The following is a 12,878-nucleotide window of genomic DNA, read 5'->3' on the forward strand; positions in this document are numbered from 1 at the left end:
CCAGATATGGGGCTTCTACAAACAGGGATACAAGTGTAAAGGTAAGAGTATCAATACATTTATCTAACTTGAATAGTTCAAATAAATACAGCATGTCTATGAAATAAATAAATAAAATAATTCTGCCCCAACATGTCTATGAAATACATTTTTTATGAATTCTTCCGCACATGGCGCCATTGAATGACCAATTCTCTTTGTCATCATCGATTGCAAACAATCATCACTCAAACCCAAAGGTGGCTTTGAGCTTAATGTCAACGGCATGGAAACCATGGCAAATATATCAGAGTACATGACATTATCTGCTTACAGGGCTCCCTATGTCAACACGTGAACAGAGCACAAAGGATCATCAATACATGTGTTGTCATTGGGAGCCCTGACTGAGGATAATGTAAGGTAGTCTGACCGTGTGTTGTCATTGGGAGCCCTGACTGAGGATAATGTAAGGTAGTCTGACCATGTGTTGTCATTGGGAGCCCTGACTGAGGATAATGTAAGGTAGTCTGACCGTGTGTTGTCATTGGGAGCCCTGACTGAGGATAATGTAAGGTAGTCTGACCATGTGTTGTCATTGGGAGCCCTGACTGAGGATAATGTAAGGTAGTCTGACCGTGTGTTGTCATTGGGAGCCCTGACTGAGGATAATGTAAGGTAGTCTGACCATGTGTTGACATTGGGAGCCCTGACTGAGGATAATGTAAGGTAGTTTGACCATGTGTTGTCATTGGGAGCCCTGACTGAGGATAATGTAAGGTAGTCTGACCGTGTGTTGTCATTGGGAGCCCTGACTGAGGATAATGTAAGGTAGTCTGACCGTGTGTTGTCATTGGGAGCCCTGACTGAGGATAATGTAAGGTAGTCTGACCGTGTGTTGTCATTGGGAGCCCTGACTGAGGATAATGTAAGGTAGTCTGACCATGTGTTGTCATTGGGAGCCCTGACTGAGGATAATGTAAGGTAGTCTGACCGTGTGTTGTCATTGGGAGCCCTGAATGAGGATAATGTAAGGTAGTCTGACCATGTGTTGACATTGGCAGCCCTGACTGAGGATAATGTAAGGTTGTCTGACCGTGTGTTGTCATTGGGAGCCCTGACTGAGGATAATGTAAGGTTGTCTGACCGTGTGTTGTCATTGGGAGCCCTGAATGAGGATAATGTAAGGTAGTCTGACCATGTGTTGTCATTGGCAGCCCTGACTGAGGATAATGTAAGGTAGTCTGACCGTGTGTTGTCATTGGCAGCCCTGACTGAGGATAATGTAAGGTAGTCTGACCGTGTGTTGTCATTGGCAGCCCTGACTGAGGATAATGTAAGGTAGTCTGACCGTGTGTTGTCATTGGCAGCCCTGACTGAGGATAATGTAAGGTAGTCTGACCGTGTGCTGTCATTGGTCAGCCCTGACGGAGGATAATGTAAGGTAGTCTGACCGTGTGCTGTCATTGGTCAGCCCTGACTGAGGATAATGTAAGGTAGTCTGACCGTGTGTTGTCATTGGGAGCCCTGAATGAGGATAATGTAAGGTAGTCTGACCATGTGTTGACATTGGGAGCCCTGAAAGATGATAATGTAAAGTAGTCTGACCATGTGTTGTCATTGGCAGCCCTGAAAGATGATAATGTAAAGTAGTCTGACCATGTGTTGTCATTGGGAGCCCTGAAATATGATAATGTAAAGTAGTCTGACCATGTGTTGTTATTGGGAGCCCTGAAAGATGATAATGTAAAGTAGTCTGACCATGTGTTGACATTGGGAGCCCTGAAAGATGATAATGTAAAGTAGTCTGACCATGTGTTGTCATTGGGAGCCCTGAAAGATGATAATGTAAAGTAGTCTGACCATGTGTTGTCATTGGGAGCCCTGAATGAGGATAATGTAAAGTAGTCTGACCGTGTGTTGTCATTGGGATGAGTCACATGGCATACTTCCATTAGCTCCAACTCGCCATTAAGCGTACACCTGCACTCTGTCTGTACTACACTCAGTAGACTGTGTCTGTCTGTCTCTCCCAAATGGAACCCTATTCCCTATGTAGTGTACTATTTTTCTCTCGAGCACTATGGGCCCTGGTCAAAAGTAGTGCACTTCTTAGGGAATAGGGTGCTATTTAGGGTGCTGGGTGTGAGTCCGGTTGTGAGTGTACCAGGCTGCTCTACTCTGCTGAGGGCCTTGTGTGGAATTCAATGAGAAGTCCCAGCCATTCATTTCCATTACCATTGTTGGCCCCAGTCACCGAGTGGAGGAGACGGTGGCAGCAGATAATTGAAATGAATTGCCGCAGAACAGTAGTGATGAGTGTGTGTGTGTGTGTGTGTGTGTGACAGAGAGAGAGGGTGTGGAGTCTCGATCAGTCTGGATGGTATATGGGAGAGAATACATTTGTTAAAACTAACTTTCGCTGATGCTGACGTTTTACTGAGCGTGTGTGTAAATGAATGAGTATAGGTGTGTGTAAATGAATGAGTATAGGTGTGTGTAAATGAATGAGTATAGGTGTGTGTAAATGAATGAGTATAGGTGTGTGTGTATATCTAGGTATGTGTTTCATTACTCTGAATTTCTCTCACTGACCCCCTGGACATCCCTGCTCCCCCTTTTCTCCCTGCTCCTAGAGGGTCCTTTGTTGTCAGCTGTTGTCAGGGTCTCTCTGGCTGTGTGTGTGTATCTGCACTGCGTGTAAGCGCACCTACCTCTCACCACTCACTCTTCCCTTTGCCCCAATGATTCTATTTGCACCCCTCCCTCTCTATCAAACTTTCCCTCTCTCTCTCCTTCTCAACCTCGCATCTAACTCTCCACCCCTTACTCCCCATCTCATCCTGCATTCTTCCCTCATTCCCTATCTTCCTTCTCACCCTTACTCTCTACCTATCTCCTCCTCTTTCTCTGCTCATCTCTCACCCTCTCTTCCTCTCTCACCCTCTCTATCCCCTCCTCTTTCTCTACCCATCCCCCCTACTCACTCCCTCCGTCTCTCCCTCCCTTCCTCGGACAGCGTGTGGAATTAATTGTCACAAGGCATGTCGAGGACGTCTGGCTGTGGAGTGTCGTAAACGGACCAAGAGCATCAGCCATGAACATGCCCCCTCCCTTCAGGCTCGCTCCTACAGCTTCCCGCCCCTGGCCAACACCCCACCAAGCCTACAGAACACAGGTGAGAGACCCCCTAACCTTCAGGCTCGCTCCTACAGCTTCCCACCCCTGGCCAACACCCCACCAAGCCTACAGAACACAGGTGAGAGACCCCCTAACCTTCAGGCTCGCTCCTACAGCTTCCCACCCCTGGCCAACACCCCACCAAGCCTACAGAACACAGGTGAGAGACCCCCTCCAACCCCCAATCTGGTTTCACTAATACAATGGCCATATCTGACCACGATTCTTCAGATTTGGTGTCACTCAAAAACAGGTCCACCGGGAATGTGCCTGGCACAAATGCCTAGTAAATCAGGTCCAAAATCAGATTTGAAAACGGGTCCACCATTAGCATGTAGTTGAAATGAAGGATTGGGTCGTTGTTCGGTTTGTTCGAGGATCCCTTTCACTCATTTTACCATGCTCACTATTCAAAGTGTGTGTAATGTTTCTCCTCAAATATAGTTGTGACACGCAGACAAAGACATTTGGGGCATTCTTACCAGCCTGTGATTTGCAATGTAAATGTGACACAAATCACAGCAATGTAACGAGCGGCGGAATCCTACATCAATCAATCAAATGTATTTATAAAGCTCTTCTTTCATCAGCTGATGCCACAAAGTGCTGTACAGAAACCCAGCCTCAAACCCCAAACAGCAAGCAATGCAGGTGTAGAAGCACGGTGGCTAGGAAAAACTCCCTAGAAAGGCCAAAACCTAGGAAGAAACCTAGAGAGGAACCAGGCTATGACGGGTGGCCAGTCCTCTTCTGGCTGTGCCGGGTGGAGATTATAACAGAACATGGATAAGATGTTCAAATGTTCATAGATGACCAGCAGAGTCAAATAATAATAATCCCAGTGGTTGTCGAGGGTGCAACAGGTCAGCACCTCGGGAGTAAAATGTCAGTTGGCTTTTCATAGCCAATCATTGAGAGTATCTCTACCGCTCCTGATGTCTCTAGAGAGTTGAAAACAGCATGTCTGGGACAGGTAGCACATCTGGTGAACAGGTCAGGGTTCCATAGCCGCAGGCAGAACAGTTGAAACTGGAGCAGCAGCACGGCCAGGTGGACTGGGGACAGCAAGGAGTCATCAACCTAGGTAGTCCTGAGGAATGGTCCTAGGGCTAAGGTCCACTGAGAGAAAGAGAGAGAGAGAGAATTAGAGAGAGCATACATAAATTCACACAGGACACCGGATAAGACAGGAGAAGTACTCCAGATATAACCGACTGACCCGAGGCCCATGACACAAACTACTGCAGCATAAATAATACATCCAGGCACAATTAAGCCGCTGGGAATGGATGGTTCCCTCTGTATAGCGCTGTGTTATAGAATTATATTGTTTTAGAGTTGTATGCCTTTCAACAATGCCCTTGTCTAATGGGGAGGGTATGCAATGATGTTCATGGGTGGACTAGACAATAGTAACCATGGTCACTGAACTCTTCTGTCTCTCTTTCTTTCTCTCTCTTTCTCTCTCTCTCCTCTGTTGCTCGCTCTCGCTCTCAGTGATTGTAGAGGAAGATCTCCAGGCAGTGGAGGAAGGTGTGTTTGATGTCCATCTATAACCAGATGATAACCAATAGGCAGGCCTGGCCTGATATGTCCCTTCAGGTAAAATGCATTCTGTAGCTACTATAATAGTTAATTTTGGAGGCCTTGGAAGATCACGAGCCAATGACTGAAGTAGCCTAATGTGATTTCAATGAACAATCAATTCACATATTCAAGTACAGCTAGTCAGATTAATGAATGACTTCTCTTTGATAACTTTCCTAGAAGTCCTACGTACTCTGGCATTCATACAGCCAAACACTGCCAGGAGGAAACAACAGTGGTCGGGAGCCAGAAGCCTGCTGGGGTCTGCTCAGCAGGGTACAACGTTACATAACGCAGATATAAATGTATCATCTAGTACAGACTATGATTGTCTGTCGTGTAAAAGAGGGAATCATTTCAGCTCTATCCATTCCATTTCTATCTGCAACATTCAGACATGCCATTAGGTAGAACAGATATGATTGTCGGTTGTGTAGAAGAGAGAACATTGTCCATTTTAGTCAAGGCATGTCACACACACACACACACACAGAGCGAGAGAGAGATGCCGCCACATAGTGGAAAAATACTGCAAATGCATACCTTACATTTACTCAAGATTTCAACTCCCTCAATATAAGTGAATTTGTACAAAATGTCTTTCTGTGTTAAATCTATATTTTAAAATGTGGATTTAAGCCCATGTTTTCATATCTCTTACCTAGTTTACCTAACACTGAATATAGAAAATAAATCACATTGTGTTTAGTGTGATGCTATTACCTTCGAGTCTAAGTGGTATGTTTTAGCTATGCATTTAGCTATATGTTGTTATTATTATGTCTATATTAATAACCTAAACGATGTCTCTCCAAAATATAAGAGGTGCTGTTATTGCCAAGATAGAATCCATAGGCTACATGCCACCTAGACTTCCAACTGCTTTCTCTGGGGAGAAAAGCTTCGCTTTGTCTGAGTAGCTTGATTCTTTGTAAATGTAATGGGAGAAACTTTAAAACACACGGTGTGTTCGGTGTCAGAGATGAAACGTTTCGGCTCCAGAACGGCTGCTGCTTTCGTGGATTGGGTATCAAACCGCTATCTAGCACAACAACAGCAACAACTCAAATGGACTGTGGAACGTACATCCTGCATTTCAATGCTGTTGTGTTCTCGTCCTCCTGTTCACCAGAATATCAATGCTTTTCCTGTGGTCATTTGACTGTGGTGTGTATGCACGGTATACTGTTGTAATACTGTTATGTTTCAGTGCACCCACACAGGACCTTTCCTCTCAGTAACTTTCAGTGTAGTTTGAAATGGTGAATGTTATATATTGTCCTGAGAATTGACATCTATTTTAATACGAGACATGTAAGTCCATTGTCTTATCAAGCATGCTTCAAGGGGATCCACATTTGCCAAAATGTCTGTTAAGTGTATTTTTAATGTCGCACGTATATATATATATATATATATATATATATATATATATATATATTTTAATGGCAACATGAAATCCTGCAGGCGAGAGACTCTCCTCAACGTATTAGTTTTGGGGTCTGTATCCTCTGAGGGAAAGTCCCACAATGTTTAGCTGTTTGTGTATCTTTCAATGAAGTACTTCCTCTGGCTTTCATTAATACAGTACAGTATATCCTGCTTCTTTACTTATGTCCAAAACTAAACTGCCAGCCCTACCATGGCAGTTTCCCCTCTGGACAAGGGTATCATTTGTTACAGTAAGGGAACTATAATGCTTTCATCTGATGTCATGTTGGTAACTCTGTGGACGTGTCTCTGCTGTTTCTCAGTGTTAAATGCAGAATGCATCACTCTGCTATTTGTTTTAAGAAGGATGCACAACATGATAGGACTAATAGCACAGCAACCCAGTGACGCGCCGTGTGTGTTTGTGACTCTTACCGAATCCATTCCCGCCACACATTCCTTGTCTAAAGTTTATATCCGACCCAACTTTCCCTGCCATCATGTAGTTGCTTGACGTCCTGTATTGGAATTGTTAACCAGCCGGCCATGCACTCTGTTATTACCAAAGAAACGAAGGGCTCTATTCAATCCGTATTGCAGAAGTTACGGCGCGATTGAAATTTAAAGGCAATGTTCCCGCGTTAGCCAAGACCGCATTCACCGTAAACGTAGTATGTGCCGACAAAATCGGAAATTAAGTTTACATTTCTATCCGGCAATCTGTAGAGCTCCAGCTTCTCCCTCATGTGGGTGCTAGCAAGCAGGCAAGGTAGTGCTAGATACCAACATCCAATCAAGTAGGGTATGGAAGCTATAGTGAGCTTTGCTTGGACAATAGCGTTGCGATAGCGCAGAGTATTTGCATAAAGTTCCGCTTTCCCCAACTTTAGTCCTGCCTTGTTCACGCTCCCTCGCCCATGTTCACATCGCCCAACAGTCCCCCCTCAATCGCCCCTCAATTTGTTATGTGGAAATGCACTATTTGATTCCTCAGCTTCCATCTCGCACATTGATTCATGCAGCTATTTCATCTGACGTTATTGTATTGAATATTTCTGAGTTCTCTCATGTGGGATGGATGGAGAGTTCAGTCTCTTAGTGTCTGTTGCTTTATTGACTGAGCGGGGATGTTTCACTTAATTTCTTAACTGTGGTGTAATTACATTAGCAGAGTTGTCAAGGACTGTCTGAACTGATGGTCAGACTGTCCTTAGAACGCACACACACCGAGACCTGTGTTAACGCCTGCACTCAACACTAATCAAATGGATTAGGTATATAGTGAAGTGATTACATCACAGTGCTCTTGTTGTGATTTTGTCAAACTTTTCACCTTGGTTTCCTCTGAAGAGAAACCAATAACATTACGGTGATAGCAGTTTGATTTGTAATCACTCAAAGCTTAGATGCTCAATAGTTGTGTCTTAAACATACACAAGCATGGGGCGGCAGCGTAGCCTAGTGCGTTGGACTAGTAACCGGAAGGTTGCGAGTTCAAAAACCCCCGAGCTGACAAGGTACAAATCTGTCGTTCTGCCCCTGAACTGGCAGTTAACCCACTTCCCAGGCCGTCATTAAAAATAAGAATTTGTTCTTAACTGACTTGCCTGGTTAAATAAAGGTAAAATAAATAAATAAAATAAAGCATATTGGTGGTCATATCTCACATATTTGCCTTTATTCTCAAAATCCCTATAAAAAAAAATCGCAATTTTATCCAAACACTCAACCGACCTTCATATACCTACTTCTAACATTCCTGTGTGTGGCCATGGTAACAGTATGATAGGAGTGTAGTCTGGCCCATGATTGATACTTTCCACTCAGCTACATGAAGGCCCGGCCTGCTCCGTCGTTTAGCTGTGGCCCTGACTGGTATTGATCTCAGTGACGGAAATCGAATAGTGCCGGAGCTAATTACATCGTAACGAAGGCTGCAGGAATAATCCTCACGTTGTTAGCCAATCTCCATCATCGACCTTAATGTGAAGGAATTCCGTTTGGATCAAAAAATGGATTCTCAGATCCTTGAGAAGACTGGCGCAGTAGAACAAGCCCTGTTGCTCTTCAGTCTACAATGTTTCAATCATACGGTGTCCATATTAGGACAGCTTCAGTCTCAGCAGTTGAGTTGAGGATGTCCAAATGTGGACACCGTACAGGCACTATTTTGATATTCTGGTGTGGAGTGCACTTTAGGGCTGCGATCAATTTAGCTTGCCCGGTACAATGGAAGGAATGGAATAGTAAGGCACATCTCAAATACTATTTAAATACTGTATGTATTTCACCCAGCTCTGACTCATATGCCATCAGAATAATAGATGCTTATTAAAGAAACATTAGGAAAACACTTTGCCCTCAGAACAGCCTCAATTTGTCAGGGCATGGACTCTACAAGGTGTCGATAGCGTTCCATAAGGATGCTGGCCCATGTTGACTCCAATGCTGTCTGGATGTTCTTTGGGTGGTGGACCATTCTTGATACACACGGGACACTTGAGCTTGAACAACCCAGCAGCGTTGCACTTCTTGACACACTCAAACGGGTGTCGCCTGGCACCTACTACCATACCCTGTTCAAAGGCACTTAAATCTTTTGCCGTACCCATTCACACGTACACAATCCATGTCTCGAAACGTAAACATCCTTCTTTAACCCGTCTCCCCCCCTTCATCTACACTGATTGAAGTGGTTTTAACAGGTGACACCAATAAGGGATCTTAGACTGACCAGGCGAATCAAGGTGAAAACTAAGTCATGGAAAAATGTTCCTCATGTTTTGTACACTGTGTATATTGATTTGTAGTCTGTTTAGTTGACATGGACGTGGATAATCTTGAGTGACTGACAGGGATTTGATTCTATGTAGACTGTGTACATGTGTAAATTATATTGACATTGTTAGAGTGGTAGGTTTCTCATGTTCACCATGTTAAAACACTTTGACTTAATGTCTACTCAAACAGCTTGAGGAATTAGAAAACATACTCATACATGTACATTTAGTCACAACACGGCCCCCCTAGTGGCACAGACACGTATATGCACCCCCAGCAGTGTTACTAGTCCCAGGATAGACCACTTGATGGTGCTGTTGAGCTGTTAAAAGGGATGGGCACTCACTCAGGGGCACAGTCATTGGGTAGAAAGAGCATTGCACGTAGAGGAAATGCATAATACATGTTCTGTCACGAGGAAAGGGTAGCATTCCTATAAACACAAGTTAATAAACGTTTTGGATTAATGGAATCAGTCAATTTTTGCACTTAACCCCCCCCACACACACACACACAGGTTTGCTGGGTGTAAAGTCATTAAATATTCAAAGAAAACAGATTTATTTTACTCTGTTATCACTGCTCGGTTATCACTGCCTGCCATTTATTCTGTCACCCCTCCTCCGTAGTGATGTATGAGTTTGTTGATTGGTTTGGGGAGGGGGAGAGGAGGATCTTGAGTGGCATGGGCTTAATAAGTATGTTCCCACTCTGTCTCTCTATGGGACCTTTAACACCACTGGGATATGGACTATTTGTTATGCCACACACTTTCCAGATAGAGCCTCAGTCTTTATGATTAGAGAGGGGATCTTTAATTAGTTAACAGTAGCTTCTCATCCTGTCCACAAAAAAAATAGGTATTTCTGACAGTATCTTCCTTTTTTTGGTTGGCGAGTACACTCTCACAGACAGACCGGGCTGCAGCCTTAATTGCACGAGACTCATTGCAAAACGTCCCAGTGCTCCTCACTCTAGGGTGCTAGTCTGCTAGAATCCTCATTATAAACTGGGTGGTTGGAGCCCTGAATGCTGATTGGTTGAAAGCCGGGGGTATAAGAGACATCATAAAAGGGAATCAGTTAGTAGTATAAAGTGTGTATTTCTAGTATTTGTCTTTCAGCTCCAGAAACCCAGAGGGCCCTAAGACTGTCCTGTCTGATCCCGCCTCCCCAAAACACACACTCTCATATATTCATGTCTTCTTCTCATTTAGATCTTTTCATTTAACAGAGTTGGTTGGGTTCGAGTTGAGAGAAAACCGTCACTGATACCGCAACGACCGTCAGTGGCCGGCCGGGTTTGACACATAATCAATAACACTGCATCGGCTACTGGGACAGGGCGCATATTTAATATCCCTCAAGCTGCAGGATTGGAAGGCGAGGAGGAGGGGCTCGCCGCTCGCTCCTTGCCTGGGCCGTGCATTTGAGTGATGGACCGGCAGATTGGATCTCCCGACCGAGGGATCAGCGATAGCATGCCTCTGACTTATCTAGTTACAGCTCCAGGCTGAGGCGCCGCTGGGCCCGGGCCTGTTGTCAATAGCTACCCGGGAGGAAGATGGCCAAAAAACAAGAGCAGCTTATTCCCTATTTGTTTATGGCTCTGTATGTCCCCACCGACCCCTCTGTCCCCTCCGTCCCCGCCGACCCCTCTGTCCCCTGCGACCCCTCTGTCCCCTGCGACCCCTCTGTACCTTGCGACCCCTCTGTCCCCTGCGACCCCTCTGTACCTTGCGACCCCTCTGTCCCCGCCGACCTCTCTGTCCCCGCCGACCCCTCTGTCCCCGCCGACTCCTCTGTCCCCGCCGACCTCTCTGTCCCAGCCGACCCTCTGTCCCAGCCGACCTCTCTGTCCCAGCCGACCTCTCTGTCCCAGCCGACCCCTCTGTCCCAGCCGACTCCTCTGTCCCCGCCGACTCCTCTGTCCCAGCCGACCTCTCTGTCCCAGCCGACCTCTCTGTCCCAGCCGACCTCTCTGTCCCAGCCGACCTCTCTGTCCCAGCCGACCTCTCTGTCCCAGCCGACCCCTCTGTCCCCGCCGACTCCTCTGTCCCAGCCGACTCCTCTGTCCCAGCCGACTCCTCTGTCCCAGCCGACCTCTCTGTCCCAGCCGACCTCTCTGTCCCAGCCGACCTCTCTGTCCCAGCCGACCTCTCTGTCCCAGCCGACCTCTCTGTCCCAGCCGACCCCTCTGTCCCAGCCGACCCCTCTGTCCCCGCCGACTCCTCTGTCCCAGCCGACCTCTCTGTCCCAGCCGACTCCTCTGTCCCAGCCGACCTCTCTGTCCCAGCCGACCTCTCTGTCCCAGCCGACCTCTCTGTCCCAGCCGACCTCTCTGTCCCAGCCGACCTCTCTGTCCCAGCCGACCCTCTGTCCCCGCCGACCCCTCTGTCCCCGCCGACTCCTCTGTCCCAGCCGACCTCTCTGTCCCAGCCGACCTCTCTGTCCCAGCCGACCTCTCTGTCCCAGCCGACCTCTCTGTCCCAGCCGACCCCTCTGTCCCCGCCGACTCCTCTGTCCCAGCCGACCCCTCTGTCCCCGCCGACCCCTCTGTCCCCGCCGACCCCTCTGTCCCCGCCGACGCCTCTGTCCCCTCCGACGCCTCTGTCCCCGCCGACCCCTCTGTCCCCGCCGACCCCTCTGTCCCCTCCGACGCCTCTGTCCCCGCCGACCCCTCTGTCCCAGCCGACGCCTCTGTCCCCTCCGACGCCTCTGTCCCCACCGACTCCTCTGTCCCAGCCGACGCCTCTGTCCCCTCCGACGCCTCTGTCCCCTCCGACGCCTCTGTCCCCTCCGACGCCTCTGTCCCCGCCGACCCTCTGTCCCAGCCGACGCCTCTGTCCCCTCCGACGCCTCTGTCCCCTCCGACCCCTCTGTCCCCGCCGACCCCTCTGTCCCCGCCGACTCCTCTGTCCCAGCCGACTCCTCTGTCCCCGCCGACTCCTCTGTCCCCGCCGACCCCTCTGTCCCCGCCGACCCCTCTGTCCCCACCGACCCCTCTGTCCCCTCTGTCTTCTGTGTTTTGTATCTGTGAGTGAGGTTGAGGGGTCTTCGGGCACGGCCAAACTAGCCCTTTGATGTCATCCGTATCTGTGATTTCAAATGATTTCTCAATGGGAGTCATCCGTTAACGGCCAGCGGAGAGGACGAGTCCAATATCCGTACAATTTCCATGGGCGAAAAGTTCCGATGAGTTTAACTTTTGACGGTTCGATGGATACGTTAAAAGAGGAGCATGAATCCTTTCTAATTTGGTGTCCGTTCTCCACGGGTCAGTCTGGCCAACGCCTTAGGCCTGTACTATACATAGGTTGTGTGGCTCAGTTGGTAGAGCATGGCACTTGCAATGCCAGGGTTGTGGGTTTGATTCCCACTGGGGACCAGTAGGGAGCGAAGAGTATGTATGCACGCACTACTGAAGGTCGTTCTGGATAGCAGTGTCAACTAAATAAATTACTGAAATGTAAATTGCTTAATACTATATAGGCTGTCTCCTGTATTTTGTATCTGGGACAGGAAGAGGAGGATGAAGGTCTTGGGAAATGTAAGGATATTCACATAATGTCACGTCACCTTGACTACATGTTTATGTCTTTGATGGGCAACAAAGCTTTTACTTCAAATGCATTTTATTACAAAGGTCTGTACCAACTCCATGATGTCTCATCAGTTCATGCAAACTACAATTGTTGAGGATATAGCGAGTGGATGAATGTACAGTATGTTAAAAAGAAATGTCTGATATCAGCTTGATTATACAAGATTCACTCGTCATATTAATGACGATTTCTGTCTGTCTCAGAAACCAGATTGATTCACTAAAGAAAGACAAGGCCTCTTCTTACATCACCAGACAGAGCTTCTTTATAACACCACAGAGCTTCTTTATAACACCACAGAGCTTCTTTATAACAC

The 12,878-nt window shown here is 47.2% G+C and overlaps 1 protein-coding gene, 1 long non-coding RNA gene and 1 other non-coding gene across 8 annotated transcripts in view; all 3 read left to right on the forward strand.

Annotated features, from left to right (window-relative positions):
• LOC118392700 (RAS guanyl-releasing protein 2-like) overlaps positions 1-9,430 on the forward strand; it is an 85,361-nt gene extending 75,931 nt beyond the window's left edge. For 3 of the 4 annotated variants that reach the window (XM_052459403.1, XM_052459402.1, XM_052459401.1), the window contains 4 exons: positions 5-41; positions 2,999-3,238; positions 4,657-4,761; positions 4,927-9,430. In XM_052459403.1, the coding sequence (XP_052315363.1) occupies positions 5-41; positions 2,999-3,238; positions 4,657-4,715 (336 nt within the window). In that variant the 3' untranslated portion in view covers positions 4,716-4,761; positions 4,927-9,430. The remainder of the gene's footprint in view (positions 1-4; positions 42-2,998; positions 3,239-4,656; positions 4,762-4,926) is intronic. The other variant, XM_052459404.1, reaches the window with a different exon arrangement.
• Positions 60-2,769, forward strand: LOC127906724 (uncharacterized). Of its 3 annotated transcripts, none has more exons than XR_008062617.1 (3): positions 60-708; positions 811-861; positions 964-2,769. It is a non-coding gene; the product is annotated as an uncharacterized LOC127906724 (long non-coding RNA). The 3 variants fall into 3 exon arrangements; XR_008062616.1 differs by lacking the exon at positions 811-861 and adding an exon at positions 760-810 and having other exon boundaries at positions 61-708; XR_008062615.1 differs by lacking the exon at positions 811-861 and adding an exon at positions 862-912 and having other exon boundaries at positions 61-708.
• A 2,842-nt stretch (positions 9,431-12,272) lies between the features above and the next one.
• trnaa-ugc (transfer RNA alanine (anticodon UGC)) lies at positions 12,273-12,346 on the forward strand. Its single transcript has one exon. It is a non-coding gene; the product is annotated as a tRNA-Ala (tRNA).
• The last annotated feature ends 532 nt before the right edge of the window (positions 12,347-12,878 follow it).

Source organism: Oncorhynchus keta, chromosome 13 (assembly GCF_023373465.1).
Source record: "Oncorhynchus keta strain PuntledgeMale-10-30-2019 chromosome 13, Oket_V2, whole genome shotgun sequence".
NCBI classification, from domain to species: Eukaryota; Metazoa; Chordata; class Actinopteri; order Salmoniformes; family Salmonidae; genus Oncorhynchus; species Oncorhynchus keta.